Genomic DNA, 21,716 nt, shown 5'->3' on the forward strand with positions numbered 1-21,716 from the left:
GACACTCAAAACATAAAAATACTCATAATTAATCAATCATTTTTACAAATAAAAGCTAAAGGACATTTTACTCATATTAACTGACATTTAGATATATATCGGCTTACTTTGTCTTGCCAATATGGTCTCTATGACCTAATCTTTCCGATGTTTACTCACCACTAACCTTCTTTTTCATTATTTATATATATATATATATATATGTTATTATTAATCGAGGATTAGGTAATTAACACAATTCATTTATTGGTCTCACATTTATGTGCCATCAAATGGCATTACGACAAGTCACAAACAAACTTCAATGCACTTCACTATCTTCGGATGGATACAGTTCGTCGTGTTCATCTCTCTCTCTCTCTCAAACTCCATTCTATATCAGCTTTAATGTCAGCTGTGTGATCGATGATGCACCGGAGATTTTATACACGAGTGTCGGCACTCGAAGCCAATGAAAGCTAGTGAGATGTGCACTCAACAAGGAACAAGAGCGAGAGCACCATGAAGCTGGTGAGACGTCGCTTCCAGATGTTACTACCACACGAACAAGGAGACATGAGAAAGGAGGGTAGATATGGGGATGGAACTCACATCCTTCCATTCCCCTCCTTACATCCATTGTTATAGCAAATAATTAGTGTCCCATATAAATCACATTATAGTTATAGTTGTGATTCCATCCTTAATTTCCTCCTCCTTTCTCCTTCCTTAATCTCATGATACATGACATACCGACACACTACACTGGAACAGACCGAACCCGTTTCGGCATCCGATAACCGACCGACAAATATAATATTTTCAATCCAATGCAATTTCGAGAGATTAGGTCTTTTTTCTCTCTCTCTTTCAATCCAATGACATAGAGAGAGAAGCAAGTTATAAACTCCAAATAAATCTCACTCGGTAACTACTAACATCAACATATGCTGGTATGACCAAATGCAGATAAGCCCTAGAGTCAACCAAGAAGAGAAAATTGGGGTTAGAACTCAGAAGAGGATGCCCATGTCATGCCACCCCAACAAGCACGTCACTACTTTCCTCGTCACTTTCCACTCTTTTCACCATGAACAGCATTGCTGAGATGGTGACCAATGTTGAGAGCATCACTTGAAAAAGAAACCACCATCTTTGTCCATTCATATATATAATACACCCTACAGAATAGTGTGTACCTCTTTGTTGCTTCTGCTTCGTGTCCCAAAACCAGGCAATGATTGCCAGGGCTACATACTTTGTGCTCCTCTACGCCGTGCTCTCCTCATTAGGAAATGTGCTGCTTCTTTTATCACCACCACGGAAGAAGGGATGGCATCAAAGATAAAAAGCTCGAGTCCACCACCCTTTTAGTGGTTGGTTGGTACACCATTGCACGTTCGCACCAAAATCTCAGGCCACAGAAGACTCGGGAGAGCTCTTCTTCCTCCTCCGGTGACGTCGTAATGATGGGATGTTGCCATCCCAAAGTGATCCTCCCCTCGCAAACAACAACCCTCTCATGGTGGGAGGTGACCAAGTCTTGCAGCATGGAGAGGACGAGGTTGCTCGATGGTTTCTGAGGGAAGATGAGGTTGGGTTCTTGCAGGAGAGCATGATGTTTGCACCAATTAAAGGGGGGTTGTGAGACCTTCACTTTGATCCGGTTCAGGCTATTTTTGGCGTGTCATCTGAGACCTTGTGAGGAAACTAGAATGGTTGAGCAATGGGTGGCACTGCCATGCCATTAGGACTCGGTGGTGGTCGTGGTTGGAGGCTGCACTCTTGGAACTTGATGATGCAAGGGTGGCAACTCTTGTCACTCTCTTCTTTCACCTGCTTCACTTCCTGTTCGGTGGTCTAAGTATCCCAAAGCTGTCATTTGGCAAAGACAATATTAGCTCACATCAAGAGAAGAGGTGAATAATAGTGATTGCATGATAACTGGGGAAGTAATTAGCATATGACAAATCAGTTTACTGAGAGGTGACAAATAATCAGTAATCATATGATAGCATAGTTGCTTAGATTGGCTCACATGCTTTGAGAAACACTCGAGTTGCTTTTGAGTCATGAGGTCCATGCTTTATGGATCACAGTATCTAACAGTCACAAAACAATATATTTAAAAGTTTAATATCACTAGAATAAGGATTTAAGATATACACAGGAGGTTAATAGAAAAATAGAAAAAAATAACATTAAATTTTTAAAAAGAATATTTATATTCATGAATATCTCATAAATTAGAAGTAACTTCTGAAGAATAAATTACTGTATATGGATTGCACATATCCATACGAATCCATAAATATGCTGATTAGACGGATGAGTCAACTTGGATTAGTGATACGAGGACGAAAAAGTTATAGAACTACAGAAGAGAACTTGAAGAAGATAAATAAGTTTCTAACAAAATGGACTATCCAATCTTTTAGTAGACAAAACAAATAAGAGAATCGTCCAAAGAAGCCAAATCTTACTTGAGAAATGCACCATGAGCAATAAGTTTATAGTTTAATTCTGCAATCAAGGAATACACGAATCCAACTTTCATGATGTAATAATTTAAACCTAAACTTGAAAACTTAATTCTTACGTTTCATCCTTACAGAGAACAAACTACTAGGCAACCTGGTATAGAAATGCTAGAGATATTCTCATAAATCATATTTACTTTATCGCCTCATGCCAAAATATTGTCAAAAAAGTATCAAAGTGATATCCTGCAACCACTTATGGGCACAATATATTGAATTTCTTTGCCAAGAATAAATCAAGTTAATTCATTATGGAAGTAAACCGATCAATATGTGAAATCTCAGACTAGGATATTTATTTAGTGATAAGTTCCTAACAAGTTCCTGCTTTGTCGTTTGCCATTTACAAACAAACCAATGATAGATAAACTGATCTGTGTGAGTTAAACTGGTGGAGATTTTGGCAAAAGGCATAGCTGAAAACTCTAGGACAACTAGAACGAAAGAAGTAATCAAAAGTTAAAAAGTTGATTGTTGTTAACAATAGTTTAGCAATTTGGAAAAAAGAGAAAGAAGCCTCATATATGGCAAGGAAAAATAAAAATAAAAACTATTAGGTTGCTAGGAGGAGGCTATCAGAGGAGCTTTAAGAACTTGCAGCATAGGTACATGTCACATTGACTTACTAAGCATCAAACCTCATAAATTTTTCTTACCATTCTTGGACAGAAAGCAACATCTTTTTTACCATCTTCAGTTGATGTTTTCACAGGACTAGCCAGTCAAACCTTTAACTTTGACATTTTAACCTTCTGACAACTCAAGAAGACCTCCAGTTTTTCAATTGAGAAAGTTTTTGATGAATGAATAAGTTACGTGATTGGAAAACCAGATTGATAGTGTCAGTGCAAAAGCTGATGACTCTTCAGATGGCCTCAATTCATATAGCAGTCCAGGATATAAATGTGACTACCAATTGCTATTGCAAAAATTAATGCAAAGTTTCCTTTCACAAACATCAAGATGATCTATTCCTTAATAATTAGCAGTCCAGGACACTAACCTGACACTGCTTGTATTCTACACTATCTCTTGCATCAATCATGTGATCCACCAGAGTAGCAAGCAAGCTATAGATCTCCTCTGCTTGATAATGTGACTTGTCGTATGCTACAAACATATGTTTTGCACTCCTCACCTCCAACCAACTGTAACCTGGGTCCTTCTGCAATCTTTTTTCCTTCATAAGCAACCTGACGCGTCGAACATCATCCCACAAGCCAGCTGCAGCATAAATGTTGGACAACATAGTATATCTCGCCCCATTTTTAGGATCTAATTTAAACAGGGACTCAGCAGCTATATTAGCAATCTCTAAGTTCCCATGCACCCGGCATGCACCAAGGAGTGCTCCCCATATCCCTACGCTAGCCAAATCTCCTCCAGAAGCCAAACACTCTATAAACTGCATGACTTCTTTAAGCTGACGTTTCCGCCCAAGGGTATCAATTAATGCACCATAATGCTCAGCCCTAGGGCATATTCCATGTTCTTTCTCCATCAAACTAAGCATCCTGCATCCCTCAGAGGCCAGACCTGCATGGCTGCAGGCAGAAAGCACCCCTAAGAATGTGACATGATTTGGTTTGACGCCTGCTTTCACCATCCTTTCAAAGACATCAAGTGATTGCTTTCCATGTCCATTCTGTGCAAACCCAGAAACAACTGAATTCCAAGACACAAGATCCCGTTCAGGCATTTTATCGAACACTGTAGAAGCGGAGACCATATTGCCACATTTTGCATACATGTCAATCAAGGCATTAAAAATGAAGACATTGAAAGAATCCGAACCAATGAACCTCCTAAAAGTAAATCCGTGCACTTGTTTCCCTCTTTCAATTAGTCCTAAACTTGCACAAGCACTTAAAATGGACACTAATGTGAATGGAGTTGGAATGACTCCTTCAGCCATCATCTGTGTGAAGAGCTCCAGCGCCGCTTCCTCCTCCCCATTCTGCTCATACCCAGAAATCAATGCTGTCCAAGACACAACATTACGCTCGGGCATGCTAGCAAACACCGCTCGAGCTTCTTCAAGTCTACAAGCTGATGCATATGCTCTGACCATTGAGGTCCAAGAAACAACATCTCTCCTTTTCATCCTATTAAATAAGCAACAGGAAGCATCGACATCACCACACTTCCCGTAAGCATCAATCATGACATTGGACATTATTAGATTCAGCTCAAGTCCAGAAACAATGACCGACGCATGTAACTGACGAAGACATCTCAAGGCCAACAAGCTAGCGCAAGCAACTGAAACACCAACTACTGTGAATTTATCCATGATGATGATGTCCTTTCGCATTTGGGAAAAGAGATCAAGTGCTTCCTCATGATGGCCATGATGTGTGAGACTTGAGATCATGGTGTTATAACTAACAAGGTTTCGGCCAGAGATTTGATTAAAAAATCTGTATGCTACGTCAAGACTGCCAGCGCGACAATAGGCAGCAAGCATGGTGTTATGAGATTGGTCATTCTTGAATCGAAGGTCATTGAAGGTTGATTTAGCGCAAGGTAGGGAGCCACACCTGGAGTAGATGTCAATGAGGCGGTTGGCAATGAGGGTGTGTTGGGTGAGGGCAGTCTTGGTGAGGCAAGCATGCAGGCAATGACCAAGCTTAAGATTCTTGGTGGCAAGGCACTGTTCAATGTGGGAGAGGAAGAAAGCAATAGCGTCAGTGGCAGCGATGCACATGGGGCTGGTGGTGGTTTCTGCAAGAGCAAGATGTGTCACCGGTTGGCATAGTGCTTATAAAGGTTAAGAAAGCTATGTGAGGATAAAAAAAGTTCTAAGTTTAGAGAGACACTGGAATTAAAAAACTAATCCATCGAAACAAATCATTCATGGGAGAAGAAAGCCCATTTATTATGGTGCATAACTGCATATCAATACAGTAGGTCAATAAAGGTAAAAAGGGGAAAGATCATATAACTCCAATTATACAACATTGTTTGTGGAATCTGTCATTCATCTAAAGATCTCTTTGAAACTATGCCGTGATTCATCCATATGAATGTACAGACTATTAAGCTAGTGAAGTCAAAGCAGAATTATGGTTAATGGAGCTGCGGTTAAAAGGCAGATAGCCTATAATAAATTTTCATATGCAAATTCATTATGTATCCACAAAGATTTGCATCAAGACGAGAATAATTAATTTTCTCCAAGCTGACAATCATTAGCTGCAACAATGAACAGGGTTCCAATAAGCCAACGCAAACTATTACCGATGGACTAAATATTAGCAAACAACAATACATATGTGCAAATGTGCAAACATGGCGATAACTAGTCCAATGAGGCATCAATTCACCTAAATGGAAAAGAAAGGCAAGATCTGCAAGCAAGCAATCTCTTACGGCTGTGGATATTTTCATAATGGATTAAAATCTAACTCGTAAAAATTATACCATTATGCGAAGGCTCATCCATTCAGTGTTATTTAATACATTAATTAAAAGTTTTGTCATTATTAGTTAATCTTTACAAAAGATGAAAGGCCAAAAAATTTCAAGTCATAATTATCATAATCAGCCGTAAGTGTCATCTATAGGATCTAAACCTCAATGTCGGCTACAAAGGCCACCTTCAGGTCTGTCACTAACTATAAATCACGGCAAACTCATCTTCCTCAAACAAAATACTAGTGATCTTTCAGATATTAATCAAGCAACTGCATTCGAGTGCTTCTAAAGTTTTTTAGCGTTGTGAACAGTTTAATCACATATCTAATCAACCCAACGGTACCCCAATCCAAGCAATTGCTTAAAGCAATAAATTTGACATTGAAGAACCCTAAGTCATAAGTCAAACCAAACAGGATAAACTACCGGCTATTCAACCATTATTCCCAGGCGATTCTCGACAAAGAACATACTTTCAATCGGTCCATTAAAGGGGGAAAAGGGAGGGAAAATAATGATCTTACCACGACGTCGTGGGTGGTGGTAATAACAATGAACTTGCCACCGGGAAGGAAACCGGCGAAGGATACTGCGAGGGTTTTGTCATCTATGAGCAAGTTCCGGCGCAGGAGGCGGCGGCGGCGGCGATGCGGAGGATCCGAAAGCAGGCGATGGCGGACGGGGCTCGGGCGGATTATTCTCCCCAGGTGGAATCCGAATTGCGCGGAGGTGCGCTCGTTTTGGATCGAACGGTTCACTCGGTTCGATCACCGTTTTCCCATTTCTTAATTACCCGACACGTCCCCTAAAAAGATTTCTTTTATATATATATATATATATATATATATATATATATGTGTGTGATGAAATCGAAATTCGATCACATCGGAAAAATCCGATAAATATGAAGACCATTGGAATACATCACTGAATTATAAAATAAAATATAATGTAATTTATTTTCATCTTAATAATATAATCGGGCATAATATAATTTATTTATTTATATAATACCATCAAATTCGATATATTTTTTATATTAATTTTATAATTGAATGTAACACACTTCATTTACACATTAGAGATCAATCAAAAGATTGGCCATACTATGATGCTCGAATAGTCCGATGAGCGGAGAATATGATATATATTGAAGAAAGAAGAAACTTTGTTCTGATACTCGCAGCACAAATCGAAGAAGATGCAGATTCCAATCGAAGACAAGTTTACCATGATGTTTGCTTGCATGTTGGTCTTGAAAGATGCTCTTCTAGAAGAGAAGAGTTCTCATTACATCAAATATCTCTGTCTCTCTCTTTCTCCTACACACAAAATGGGATCCAGAAAGACATGGAATTCAACTACCATCACATCAGTCTTTGAAGTATATCTAACGCAGACGACCATAAATGGTGCTCATACCCACAGGAATTCCAGGCCAGTAAAGAGAGACATGCAGTCAAATGACCAAAGGATGTGAACATGATGCAATGGACGAAAACTCCAACTGCGACACCGGTAAGAATGAGGGTAAGGATTCAGTGACTGTGGACAACCTTTGAACACTACCTTGTCTGCTAATGGAACTCAAGTTCTAGAGAGGATGATGATGGTATTGCCAGTCAAAAGAGTACACTAAATTCTCCTGTCAATAGCATTTGATGCCATGTTGACCAGTCCATTCTTCTCCGGCGCCGGCACTGCAATTTGAAGGCCATGTATTGACTTCCACACGTAATTTAATGCTCTTCGATTATCATTGATCAAGGCACTTCATTCCATTAATTCTTGACATGCTATGGATCTGCTTGCTGCCATGGAATGTGGTCATCCAAAGAACTCTGTTGCAGCCACAGCAGAGTAGGAGCAGGGCATCCAACTTCAATGAATGATGATACCTAGATCACATCCACTACATGCAGTGTTGACTGTTTTCAGGAAATATAATGGAGTCTCCTATTTTTGTATCCTACTGAAAGGTATTAATTATAATCTCTGGTTTTGTTGATCATACAACTCAAGAAAATATATTCCATAGAAGAATGAACACTTTCAAAAGTGCATGACAACAGCTGTGTAATTTCATTTATCATCTTTGACCTTGTAAATGGGAATGCAGCTGATTAGGGAAAACCAAAATGTTCAGTAGCAATCTCTGACATCACTAAGCTTCCAACTTGTCAACTAAACTTGCATGATTATTAGAAAAGAAAATTTTCATGACTAAGACATGGAATTATTAAGAAGAGATAATGTGTTGCCTTACCATAGTGCTGACAGGGGTTGTGTAGAAGACATGAGATTCTGAACAAGTCAGTAGAAGAATGCATAATTCTTGACAAAAATGCCCATTCTTCCTCACTTTGTTAATTTAATTTATGTTATCATATTATATTCCCATGCTAGAATTGTCCAACCTAACATTCAATCTGCAAGAGTTCCTTAGTTCATCACACCAAGGATTGATGATAAACCATAGAGGATTTTACCAGCTGCTACTATCTTTTCTGAATTATACAGCCTTTACATCCAACACAAGTTTTGATTTAAATCTAAAATATTTAAGTTTTTGGGCTCCAAGTTAGTAATCACTGGTGTAAATGTAGTCTTAACATGTCTAAGAATTCATGAGAGGCATCCTGATAGTATACCTGAGTGGATAGTGCACCTCCAATTGTCTGTTCTTCTGGCTTCTAGGCATTGACTGTCCCACTTGTGAACCCTGTGACCACCATGTAGAAAGAAGAAACAATAGACCAGGGCTGATGGGATCAAAGTCCTTGTTGCAGCAGTCCAAATCTGTGGGTTTGACACTTGGACCAGCTAATGTGGAAGATTGGCAGATTTGAATATCCATATATCCTGTCATTCAGCACTGTTATAATCTCATATGCCTACTGCAGCAGTCTAATTATGCAAGTTAGACACTTGGACCAGCTAATGTGGAACTTTGCAAGGTTTGAATGTCCATTTATTATTCAGCACAATTATAATCTCATGTCTTTTTCATTCCAAGAAAAGGGCATCCACTGCATCCAAGTTGGTCACTTTGGACTCTCTCATCTTTGCACCTCTGATGTAAAAGAACATGGATTTCCTCTTCTATTTCATCTTATCATGCAAGGTTTATCTTCCATTATTTCTAGACTTCTGACATAAAGACTTATCTATATCTATTACTAGTGCTATTGCCTCTTCACCAATCTCTTTTGCTTCTGGTCCTATCAGAAGCTTTGCTTTTTTCTGACTGGAAACCAGCCAAAAGTGTCCTGCACTTAAGGCCTACCTCAGCTTCTTGTTTCCTTTGACAGCTCCATTCCCATTTCCCCCAATCCCTGTATGCTGCACTCCAAATCTCTCTGGGACTGTTGTACCAGCTCAGAGGATTTCATGCAAGCAATCAGACTTGCGCCATTGCCTTGCCGTTGTGGTTCTCAAGATTCAGTACTTCTCTCTTCTCTCTCTCTCTCTCTCTCTCTCTCTCTCTCTCTCTGGTTGGTCTGAGCTTTGGATTCTGTACCTGAGGAAGAGCCACAATCCTCCATTGCTATACCACATGCGAGTGAGTGCCACTGAACACCAAATTCTCCTTCCCCGCGCACTTTGATTTCAGTGTCAAAGTAGCTGCGCCTTGTCCCTCTCAATCTTGGTAACCTTATCCATCTTTTTTGAAGCTTTTAAGAGGTCAGAGACATAAAAGCAATAGACTTCACCATCTGTTGCTTGTTTATGCCGGGATTCTGGTTTCTCTGATCCTTGAATGTGTTAGAGAAGAAGCAAATGAGCATTCCTTACTTGTTCAGATGCCCGATAAGCCTCGATCTCTTCACTGATCCAGTCACTCTGAGCACAGGCCAAACCTATGACCGGCCGAGCATCGAGAAATGGCTTGCCGATGGCAATTTGACGTGCCCGGTAACAATGCAGAGGCTCACCGACACGACGTTAATCCCCAACCACACCCTTCGCCACCTTATCCACCGGTGGCTCCTCGCCGACCCGGGCGTGAATTGCCGGCACAGGCCCGTGCGGTCTGCCGGCGACAGCGACGCTGGCTTCTCGCTCCTCGCACTCAAACAGAAACTTCAGTCTTCGAACACCTCTCGCGCCGACAAGCTTGACTGCCTCGAGAAGGTCAGAGTTCTGTCTGTGGAGTCTGACATAGGACGAGCGTGTTTGATCGAGTTGGGCTTCTTCCCGCTGCTGCTGCAGCTGCTGTTCCAATACTCGGTGGTGGTCGATTCGGCACTCGCCGAGGCGATGCTCGACTGCGTCCTGAGCTTGTTAGCCTCCGCCCAACTGGATTCTCTCGACGTGCTCAAGGAGCACGCCAGGCTGACCTCGTTGGAGCTCCTGTTAGACCAAGGCAACACGAAGACGAAGACGAGCTTATGCCATCTCTTGAAAGTCATAGCTGCTTCTTCAGCAACTCGAGAGCTGTGCGTCGTCGTAGGAGAGTCGCGGCGGGTCTTGCAAGCGCTCGTCTCTCTTCTACATGATAAGTCCAGCATCCGAGCATCGGAGGCAGCAGTTCGAGCGATCTCAGGTATGTGCTCGTTAGAACCCAATCGAAGCCATGCGATCAGAGGAGGTGTGGTGGACGGCCTCGTCTCGCACCTGTCGAGTCCGAACTCAAGAACTGCTGCGCCTGCGCTGGCGACGTTGGAGCTGCTGCTGACACTGGAGGCCGGCAAGAAGGCTCTCGTCGAACATTCCGACGCGATCAAGGTCCTGGTGAAGATGGTGTTCAGGATGTCGACGGCCGATCACGAGGGGAGCGAGCACGCTCTGGGTTCGCTGCTTGCGGTGTGCTGCGAGTCGGAGAAGGCGCGGTCGGAGGCGATGGACGCCGGGGTGATGACGCAGCTGCTGCTGCTGCTCCAGAGCCAGTGCAGCTCCATGGCCAAGGCCAAAGCCAGGGACTTGCTCAAATTAATGAGGTCTCTGTGGACTGAAGAAACCAGGAGGTTGTAATCTCTTGTGCCTGTCATTGTTCTCATGCAAATAGCCACTGTGTGATGGCTTTACTTTGTTGCACGACTGAAGCCATGCACATTCTTCAAGTTATTTGGCCATTGCATGTCTATTGGAACCTAAGAAGATTAACAACTCCCACTTCTGCATTCACAAGCATTTAGATTAACCTTCTTTGGGGTGCATAAAGGAGTGTTTCTGGTTTCCTGTTCACAAATGTCAGAAGAGAATAACATAAGAATGCTCAAAAGATCAACGTAAAAGCCTCTGATGCATGCATGGCCTCTTTAGGCAAAGCCATCATCACCTATAAAGTTTTATTTTCTGGTCTGATAACTCACGCTAAATAAATATATGATTTGGAAAGGTGGAGATCATCATCATCACCTTTCAAGTAGAATAATTCTTGATAGAAGATTCCAAGAGGCACGATTCAGAGGTTTGAGACAAAATGGGATTGTGAGGAGAATAAGTTTGGGTACACTCCACTGCCTTCATGTCTAAAGCAACTTGTCATTCCAGAAGCTACAACACTGTTGAAGTAGTGAAGCAGCCAAGAAAAGAATATTTCTAGCCCTTCTAGACTGCACCATCACTGAGGTGGGAGCTCCAACCAATTCATTCTTTCCACTGAATTGAGAGAATAGAGAATGTCTTTATGAAAAAGTATTAAGCTAGAACTGCATGATTATAGCAAACACTCAGATACTTACTGATTTGGAGTAATGTCTCAAAAGAAAAGAAAAAAATACTTCAATATCAATGTGAAGATCTGACTATTTCCGTGAGTCGAACATGAGATTTCCAGATGATTTGACTAGCCATGCAAAATGATATTTTCTCTAGACTAATATACATTCAAAGATAATTAGTCCTGAGAGTGTGGACCAGTTGATGAGCACAGCAGGTAGGACATCATAAAGCAATTAGTGCCATGGACCTTTCAAACCCAAGCTATGAGTTGCATCTTTTCCAGTAATGTCAAAAGCCAAACTTTTCTAGGGTACAGAACCAGTCAGTCATGTGTTTGTTGATAAAGCACTTGCTAAAACATTATCCAGAACATCCTACTCAGGGGATGTAATTAGACACCATGCAGAGGCATGCTATTTAATATGCTTGTTCAAATCATGCAGACGTAGCATGGTTGATGTGAAAATATGACCATTATATCTTTTTTCCTAGATCAAGTTATAAAGGCACCTATCAACCACCAACCATGATGCCAAGTTGCCACATTCAATAAACAAGGCTTCTAGTGTTTGAACAACCATGCTAAAAGGCACCTTTCAATCACAAAATATGGAAAATGTAAATGTCAGTCATCTTCACATAAGGGGAAAATAAGTTTTAGTAGAACTCTAGGAACAGAAAATAAAATTATAATAATCACAAATAGTTCTTAGAAGAAATTACTTGGATAATAAAAATACTCTCTTATGTCAGTCTTTGTCCTTCAAAACAATTAGATGATGGGAAGCTTGTGTGTCAAGCTCCCATAGCAGGTAGACTTTCAACAGTCTATGTTGATGAAACGAAAGGAAAACCAAACCATCGTTTATTGTCCAAAAAATACATATACACCCTAATATTCATTATCCTTTGCACCATAAGTTCCAAAAAGGTAACTCTCAAGTCCAATATTGGGGTCACTGCTCCCAACACTAAGTCAACAGAACTGAAGGCTAAGATACATAAAGAGGAGTGTGATTAAAGATGCCCAAGAAATGATCCTACTAGAGACCCAGAAAATGGCTGTGGAACATGCTGTATGTGATACTGGGGTCACAAGGTCATTTATTGAGCCCCATGATGTCAGTCATCAGGAAAAAATGATAGTACAAGGTAGAGCCCCTTGACTGGGGACAATTTTCCACTTCATCTAGTGCTCCATAATACTGGTCAGAGCATATTGCATCCGGTCACAGACATCACACAAATAAATGTCGGCTGAGGACATATGAAAGTCTAGATCAGGATTTGTTTGGACCACATCCAGTCAAAGCAGTATTAAATCAGTCTTTATTCAGTTCACAGTGCAGAGTAAAAAAAGTAACACATGTATGGCATGGAATTGACAAACATGCAATTATCTTTGCCAGACCTAAAAAGATCAAAGTAGATGTGCCTGCAAGTAGCTTAATGAACAACACAAATTAGGGTAGATCTTGATCAACACATATCCAACTCAGGGCTTAGGTTCTAGCTGCAGGCCTAACTACATGAAATCTGAAAAAACCAACACAAGTAGGTTCTGAAATAACAAGATGAACTTTATTAAAGAAATTAAGGTGCATAAGGAATTAGGTTATAGGTACTCATAAATACCAAAAGGATACCAAAGCAAATGAAAGTTGGGTATGACACAGATTGCTTAAGGGCCATAATAATGAAAATGAAAAAAATGAAAATTTAACATCATGGATAATTCACAAGTAACCTTGAGTAAATAGTAGAGTATATTACAGGTTATTCACTGAGCAGTCATGGAAAGCTTCCCATTCCATGTTAATTTCTTGATCAACTAAAAGATGGCACTGAACCTGTCATACAAAGTTCAGGATAGCAACCCAAAACAAATAACCACCTACTTGATAAACATGAAAAGTAATCAGGTCAAGTTGTAAATACATGCAATACAAGCTTCCAAAAATAAAACTTTACAATTTGCTTACAAGTGTAAGGCAACATTAATGTTCCAAGTAAAGAAATTTGAGATCAATGATCAGAAACCAAGCATTTCAAAAAAATAATACTGAATATGCTTGATGTTCCTCAGAAGCCCATCTTTTGTTAAGATAACTGAAGGACAAGTTTCGTTTTTCTTTTTCATATCACAGGAAACCAGTAAATAACATACAGCGAATACAATGTCACCGCAGCAGATATATTTTATCTCATTAGATACAACACTACGAAGTCTGTCATGGGCAATTATAATAAACTCAAGGATTTCAGTATCTTCCTCCTAAACATATAAACGAAATATATCTGTAGATATTTTACATCACTGTCTTTATTTAAGGGCAAAAAAAGAAGAAAAATAGAAATGTGAAAAACGAAGAATTTCCAGACTACAAAATCATATAAACATGAATGAATAACCACATATGGATGATAACAAAGAGATTCTTAGAGTTCATTTTTTTTACCACTATTCAATGTCAGATCTAGTAGAAGTCTTTCAATCAGCACACAAAGTAAGCCTTGATTCCATACACAAAGGAAGACTGGCTTCCATACAAGGAAAATTATTAAGGGCATGGTTGGATGTATCCATGTTCATTTAGCACAAAAAGAAAGCACAACAGCACCAACAAATGCAGAGTAGCATAAGTATCATATAATATATGTATGTATAGGTTTAAGCAGCAATGGTTTAATAGGTCGACATGAATTATTCTAGATACAAAAGTGAGGATCCATCACATAAGGTGGTCAATCAGGAAGATTTATTTCTGAATTTCTTGTCTAGGAGACTTATGAAAGCATGATAAAGATCAAATGACTCTTGGCTGCTGCTTTTGGGCCTAATCTAGATCCAACTCATTTGGTCAAACTTTGGGCTTCGCCAGATTTATGAGCTGGACTTAAAAGGGCAAAACTTTGGCATCATAGTAAGGTTGCCCCTAGAACATGGGTGGCAAGTTCGAGTCTCAAAAATTACCTAGCTTCTTGTTGGTGACAAGAGCCTTGTATACTAGGCCACCACCTTTTGCCTAACATTTCAAACATATGTATGTAGTCATATAGTGTTATTTGACTAATTCGAGGCTGAAAGCCAGATTTATCTCATCTCCAAGAATTTATTGCTAATATGTGCATCAAGGGCAATAAATACACCATATATGTACTATACTAAGCACAACCTCCCTTTTCTTCCCTGAAAAGGTGTTTTGATGTTAGCTGGTTGTTTATGAAAACATCTCTAGGTTGCTAACAGCTCAATATTTGTTTTCTCTGCTTGTAGTTGATAAAAGGAGATCATATTAGTTACCTAAATATTTGGATTAGCAACAACAAATGGCTTAAACAATTTATCTCTGAAATCATGAAATACAGCAAAAATACCACCAACCCACCATATACCTGAATGATTTGATTGCAATTTATTTTATTTCAAATAAATGTGAAACTGCCAAATGAAAAGACAAGACACGAATACTTTACCTGCCCATGTAATGAATCTTCCTGCATTTTCATTTCTTTGATGCTCATCAGGCCAGTCAGATTTGTGGTCAATAGACAAAGGGATTGCTTCACCATAAAATGATGGTCACAATTTGACAAATAAAAAAGCAAGACAGGTTAATGTTTGATACACATCATGGTAAGACTCTACTGAACATATCATACATTATCATAAACAAGCAATTTCAAAGCAAGTTATTAGAATAACTTGCCATAATTGCAATCTAAATTTTTTTAGAAGTATATAAAAGTAAATCAACAAAAAGACTTCGACTTCATTAATTATGACCAAAATGAAACTAATATTATTTCAAAGAGAACTAACATCAACCAGGTAGTCCAATTAGACAGATCTTCATAGCTTACAATGTTTGTTGAACAAGAAAAAGTAATCAAGCATAACCAGAAGAATCATATTGGTGTATGTTAAAGTTGTTTTAATCCTGTTTCTGCAGTTATGAGAAGGATGACAGCTTCCACACTCCAGGTTACTACTGAATCATTCTAAAATTTATTTAAGTACTCACCTGACACAGAAGTTTAGCGTAAAAATTGAAACCAAATGGAGTACCTTATTTGCCACTGCTGAAGATGAAGTTGGGATCTGATGGACCATCACATGCTCGACATCACCACCCGGCACGAAGGATGCAGATGCAAGGGACACACTTTTTGGTTTAACTTTTGCTGAGAGAACTAGTTCTAAATAGGAAAAAGGAAGAGGGTCTTACAGTATTTTTGGCTGAGCTATAGTGTTGGTACAGAAACTAAATTGTAAGGCATTCTTTCATCATACATAACTTATTATTTAATACAAATAATATTTACAGCTCAACAAAAATTAAATAAATCCTGCAGTACATGTATAACAGTATCATCAATGCGGCATGGTGTGACCCGGAAATAAATTAATTGGGTGGTCATACAGAAACTGCCACAATGTGCAGACAAAAATTTGGGCCCACATGAAACCCTAGGGCCCAAAAATTACTGACAATTATAACACACATATCACATGATTAGGAGCTTCAAATCTTCTCCAGCAAATTAGAAATGAAGTCGTCGATGCATAATGGTACAAGGAAAAATGGATACATCTGTGACCTTGGAGAACTTGAGCATAAACTTCGTGTGGAGCAGTCATTTATATCCATGATCACACCATCTTCCTGCACTGCCTGATCTGTCATGCACCAATGAGATGATAAAAGCAGTATGAGCAACCTCAAATTTGTTTTCCTTCTTTGTTCAAGAAAAACAGTTATCTTGCTGATTATGTCGGATTTTTCCTCTTCTCTTCCGCTCTGTGATGAAAAAGCTTTGCCATAGAACGCCTCTCACAATCCTGGCAATCGAGAATTTTCAGATCTAATAAAAGAAATATAAGAAGAAAAGCCTAATGAAAAATGCTTAATTCATATACTTCTTGGTTTAAGGTAGTGATGGCATGTACCTTGAACATATTTAAGTGAAAAGGTTTTGCAGGATTGGTCCTTCTAAGTTTCAGATATGTGTATGCAAAACTCAGCTGATCTCGGGGAGTAAATCTGTCAACTTCATTGAACCATATACAGGAAAACAAGTTGGACATCGGAGTATGCGCTCTTACGATAAAAGAGCCTTCTGGGACATCTGTTTAAAAGATTTTAAAAGTTAAAACAATAAAACTGAAGACAGCATGTAAAGACAGTCACTGAAAGGTAGAAAAATATTCCATACAGCTAGGAAGCAACTTGTTGGGATCTGAAGGGTCAAATCTCTTCAATCCATCAGACTGGTAAAATTCAAATTGTTGATCAATGACGGTGTGGTTATACTTGTTCAGTTTTTTGTTCTGCAGCACCTCTTCCCAAACACAGTGCCGATCATAGTGATTAGAAATAGCATACTCATAACCTCGTCGCCAAAGAAAATATTCTAATATGAGGTAAGGATCACTCTGAAGTCGCAACTTGCTGTCAAGCCAAATTGAGTACCTGATCATGCAAATTACAATGTTACACAGCAATGACAGAATGACAAGCATATGATTCACATCACCAATGTGAAAAGCTACGTGAAGGGGGCATTAGAATTGAACAGAAAGCATCTCACGAGATGAGAGAGAGAAAATGTCACCTAGAACAAAGACTACCATTTTATTCTCAGTATTAACCAAGCCAAAGTACAATTTAGCTAGTTGCATTCTGACCTGGCAGAAGGGAAGAGCCTATGTGTCAACAACTTGGGAATCTTCCCAACTCTCCGCATGTCTGTATATGGTAAATTCTTGACCACCACTATCTTCCACAGACCAATGACCCCATTTTCCATCTTTTGTCCTTCTGACAACAAAGTCTTAAGCGTGATTTCATCCATGAACATAACAAAGCAAACATTTTTCCTTGACAAAGGTGTGATCTGCAAGGATTAAATTACATCTTTTGAATCATTGCCAGAAGTACGATTGTTCTGCTAAAGATTGTATAACAATAGGCAGTTATACTACTCATTGCACTATTGCAATTCGGTCTAAGCTAGAATCTAGACAACTGTCAAAACACGTATCGTTACAGGAACCAAATAGAATATGTCATGTCAAATTATTATCTCTTGTTACAAAATATAAGTTTAGAGCTGTGAACAGAAGAAAATTTCTTGATTTGGCATCAACGTATTTGATGACAGGAAGTGTTATCACTATGATCATCAACTAATATAAAAACTGGCAGAAGCGAAAGCCTCTGAACACCAAACGATATTAAAAACAAATTTTTTTTGTGGCTCAAATAATCAATTCACATGTCTACTAGGCACCTTTACAATGTACTTAATTTTGTTGAGTATGAAGATATTATAATTTGTTTTCTTACACTATATCATGATTATTTCTAACCAGTGGAATCAAAGGCAGATACAGCCCTCGAGTACCACTGTGATGCTGGCTATTGGCTACAAAATAGTTCATACAAGTCAAAAGTAACATGATGATAGTATTAGCAAGAATACATTTTCGTGATATTTATCTCATGGTTTATCTTAGGTAATATTGTATATCAACAGGAGGACCTACAGATAATTCAGTTTCGACAGAAAAAATATTAGCAAAATCATTTCAAATTACAATCCTGCAGCCGTTAGAACATATGTCAAATGATATACCCTTGGATAATGAACTACAATATGCAATTATTTCAATTTAGCAATATATATTATTTTATAAAATAAATAAATTCAAAGTAGAGATTAGATTATTAGCCTCATTGCCAAACTTCAACGCAAAGCTGCAACATCCCAAATATGTATAGAACATGAAGAATGCATAAAATAAACAATTATTTTCAATCAAACTATTGCTGAAAGTGTAATAGTTAGGGTTCCAAAAGGAGACATGATCATCCATGCTCTTTCCAAAAATAGGGAATTGGCAATATAACACAACACCAATAAGTTCTTAAGGAAAATTAAATAGATTTTTATAAATGGCTATTAAATTTATGTCAACCCTCCTAAAAGAAATAATCTTCCTAACAAAACAGGAGGAGAACAGTGTTTGAAATAAACGATAAACTAGTTAATTACAGAATTATCTTATCAAGTGTAGATTAAAATTGACCAATCACAGTGCAACTGATTAAAGTTCACTAGACCTTGTATATCTCCATGAAATGTGGACAAGTGACAAACTTTGTTATGTAGACTGCTAGTTCATATTAAATCCAAGATATGCCTAAGAGCCAATGAATCACAGCCATTGAGAGGAGTCATTTTCTAAACATATACACAACCAGCTGAAAGCATGTCCTTGGATCATAGGAGCAAGAACTATCTGAATAATTACAAATCACAGGAATCAAATGAATTAATATGATATGTTGGGTTACAGTTGAATGCGTACATGCCTCTTTATAAACATGAAAGATAAAGCTAGTACCGTTTTGCTAAAAGGTGTTCTCAGACGATCTGAGTTTCCAAAGATGCAAGAAGATACAGCTACATGGCAACTGCTCATAAATTTAACATCATCTTCTGTAATATCAAATCCAGTACTTGGGGAACCAGTGGGGCCTCTAACAAATCCACAGTTTATTGTTTGGTCTTGAGCAATAAACGACACTTCCCTTTCTTCTAAAGTCTGATGACCAGCAAACCTCGGCTCCCAGTTCTCTAATCCATTTGGCCTGTTTTCAATACGTGTATACTGCAAAGAGAAACTTGCAATTTTCTTTCCATGTAAAGGCTCTACGATTTGAGCCGTAGAGTTCAAGAATTTGATCTCACACGATGAACCTGATCGACAGAGAACATTTAGATCAATGATTAGCAAATAAATAATTTAAGGAATAGAGTTGCATAGTGCAATATATACACAGTATCATTGATTCAATTTCATTGGTGACAGAACTTATCTCTTCTTCACGTCAAAATAGAAAAAGATTAAGAAACCAAAGAAGTGTTTGTCAAAATTTGTTTTTTTATCTCATTAGAAACTATATCCTTTTGCAGTTTTGACAATATAACCTGACAAATTTGCTGTACAGGTAACTTTACCAATACAATCTCATTCCATGCCAACTTGACACATATAATTAGGGCATTTCTGGTTCTCTGCATCTTTATAATGATAGTTACATATTTATGTATAAATCAAACAATACCTGCACCTATAAATCAAACTATAAATCAAACTATACCTGTACCTATAAATCAAACTATACCTGCATCAATTGACGCAGCATGTTAAATCCAGTTATTACAATCATAATTCAAACGATCAGTTAAGACAATTTATGTTGGAGTAACAGAAGGATGAAATATTTTAGTATACATCTACATTATCTAGTGTTCTCAATTGTGGGGAAGGATCCACGTAGATAGGAACAAATAGTTGGCATGATTCCTCTTTCATATCTTTTGCAATCACAGTTTGAATCAAGCAGGCATTTTGTTGGTTGTTTAGAATTACAATAGATATACTCATTTGTTCTCTTCTTGGGGAATCTGCATTAAGAATAAGCAAAGCAGTAAGTACTGCTATGCTTTAGGCACAGCCACTGTCCAAAGGATACGATGACAAATATGAAATTGAAGAAATACATAAAATATCAATAACTCACTAGAAAATTTGTGGTGTTTTGGTTTTCTTTTTGAGCCTGACTTCTTCTCTGAGCTGGAATGTCTCATTGTCTCACCACCCACACGAGCCTGACCCTTCTTTGAGTTTAAGCTGCCACCAGCACCACCCTGTGTCTTGCCAGAATCTTTCTCACGCATACCCAATGATGCATCTTTCTTGACTTCGCCTCCGTCACCCTCACCTAGTTCCCGTATCCTATCAGCATTATCGATTTCATTATGCGTGTCCTGCATATCAGTGGCATCATTGTACTCGTCATCAAGATCATCCTCCTTGACCTCAGTATCCTGCTTCAGCTCCTCATCATCTTCTACGGAAACCTCGTTTTTCTCTTCATGAGAATACAGCTCCGCCCGCCCACCCTCATTGGACAATTTGTCCTCGGTCTTCCCACCTCCCTTCTCCTCAACTTTATCCAGGCGATCTTTCATGGACACCTGCTCTTTTCCGCTCGTTCCACTCTCCGAGAACCCTTTTTTTTCCACGCCGTGTTGCTCCTTCGACAAACCCTCCTTGTTGAAATCGTTGTCCCTCCTCCTATCATCCCCATCCCAGTACCTCGAATCGCGGCCGATCTTGCCCGAGCCGCGCCCGAACTTGAGCTCCGTCGAGTGCGCCGACCGATTCACCCGCGGATGGAACTCCAATTCGTCATTCTCGTCGCCATCCTTGGCCAAATCTCTTCGAACATCTGCGAAGATTAAAACTCTGAGGCAACAACCAGATCAATGAAAGTGAGAAGAGTAGGATTCGGGGAAAGCGCCGCACCCTTGCGAGAGGAGGAGAGTCGACCGGAGGTGGCAAAGGTGACCAGGAGGACGACTGCGAGGGCCACGGCGAGGACAGCGGCAGAGGGGCGTCGGGGGGCCTTGCCCAGGCGGCGGATCCGGGCGGGGCGTTGGGGGATCCGGTCGACGGGGTCGTTGTGGACACGAACGGCGAGCCTCTCCGTGCCCGATGGCCGATACTGAGCCATCATCACATTCTGTTTTCTGCGCTCTTCAAAGACAAGATTTTATACTTTCGTCTCCAACACTTCTTTTCTTTATCATATCTTTCCCTTTTTTTTTCTAGGGTTAGGAAGGGGAAGGTATAATTTATTATGCGTTTAATTAATTATTACAATTGATTTATTAATTTTATAAATATAAATCACTCAATCAAAATATTTAAATTCAATTTAAATTATTAATTTGATATTTTTTTCTTGATTTATTAACTTTATAAATATATCAATTTGAAATATATTGTCAAAGTATAATGGATCGCTATCCCTCTCACCAAATATAATGATATTAAACTTATATATGTCCAGACTCTTCAAAAGATATTTTTATTGAGATAACACTATTACATATATATATATATATATATATATATATATATATATATTAGCAATTAAAAGTTCGTGTTCTCCTGCGTTGTCTTCTTCAACGACAGGACCACATGTGGAGACTTGATTGCAGAGTTCTCCTCACTCAGCTGGACAACTTATTTTC

The 21,716-nt window shown here is 39.0% G+C and overlaps 3 protein-coding genes across 4 annotated transcripts; 1 reads left to right on the plus strand and 2 right to left on the minus strand.

The window, feature by feature from the left end:
* Positions 1–771: 771 nt before the first annotated feature.
* LOC103989100 (pentatricopeptide repeat-containing protein At2g13600) lies at positions 772–6,725 on the minus strand. Its single transcript, XM_009407859.3, has 3 exons — positions 6,461–6,725; positions 3,523–5,243; positions 772–1,854 (listed from the first exon to the last, which is right to left on the minus strand). The coding sequence occupies exons 2-3, from the start codon at positions 5,224–5,226 to the stop codon at positions 1,840–1,842; spliced, it is 1,719 nt and encodes a 572-aa protein (XP_009406134.2). The 5' UTR covers positions 5,227–5,243; positions 6,461–6,725; the 3' UTR covers positions 772–1,839.
* Positions 6,726–8,583: 1,858 nt separating this feature from the next.
* LOC135615429 (U-box domain-containing protein 26-like) lies at positions 8,584–11,059 on the plus strand. 2 transcript variants are annotated; one of them, XM_065113898.1, is made up of 2 exons: positions 8,584–10,070; positions 10,149–11,059. In XM_065113898.1, the coding sequence occupies exons 1-2, from the start codon at positions 9,717–9,719 to the stop codon at positions 10,908–10,910; spliced, it is 1,116 nt and encodes a 371-aa protein (XP_064969970.1). In that variant the 5' UTR covers positions 8,584–9,716; the 3' UTR covers positions 10,911–11,059. The 2 variants fall into 2 exon arrangements, with proteins under 2 accessions (XP_064969970.1, XP_064969969.1); XM_065113897.1 differs by having other exon boundaries at positions 8,830–9,498; positions 9,611–11,059.
* Positions 11,060–15,975: 4,916 nt separating this feature from the next.
* On the minus strand, positions 15,976–21,240 carry LOC103989102 (uncharacterized). The gene is made up of 7 exons (XM_009407861.3): positions 20,986–21,240; positions 20,198–20,908; positions 19,015–19,370; positions 17,293–17,501; positions 16,821–17,077; positions 16,555–16,733; positions 15,976–16,446 (listed from the first exon to the last, which is right to left on the minus strand). The coding sequence occupies exons 1-7, from the start codon at positions 21,194–21,196 to the stop codon at positions 16,375–16,377; spliced, it is 1,995 nt and encodes a 664-aa protein (XP_009406136.2). The 5' UTR covers positions 21,197–21,240; the 3' UTR covers positions 15,976–16,374.
* Between the last annotated feature and the right edge of the window lie 476 nt (positions 21,241–21,716).

This window comes from Musa acuminata, chromosome BXJ2-6, assembly GCF_036884655.1.
Source record: "Musa acuminata AAA Group cultivar baxijiao chromosome BXJ2-6, Cavendish_Baxijiao_AAA, whole genome shotgun sequence".
NCBI lineage: Eukaryota > Viridiplantae > Streptophyta > Magnoliopsida > Zingiberales > Musaceae > Musa > Musa acuminata.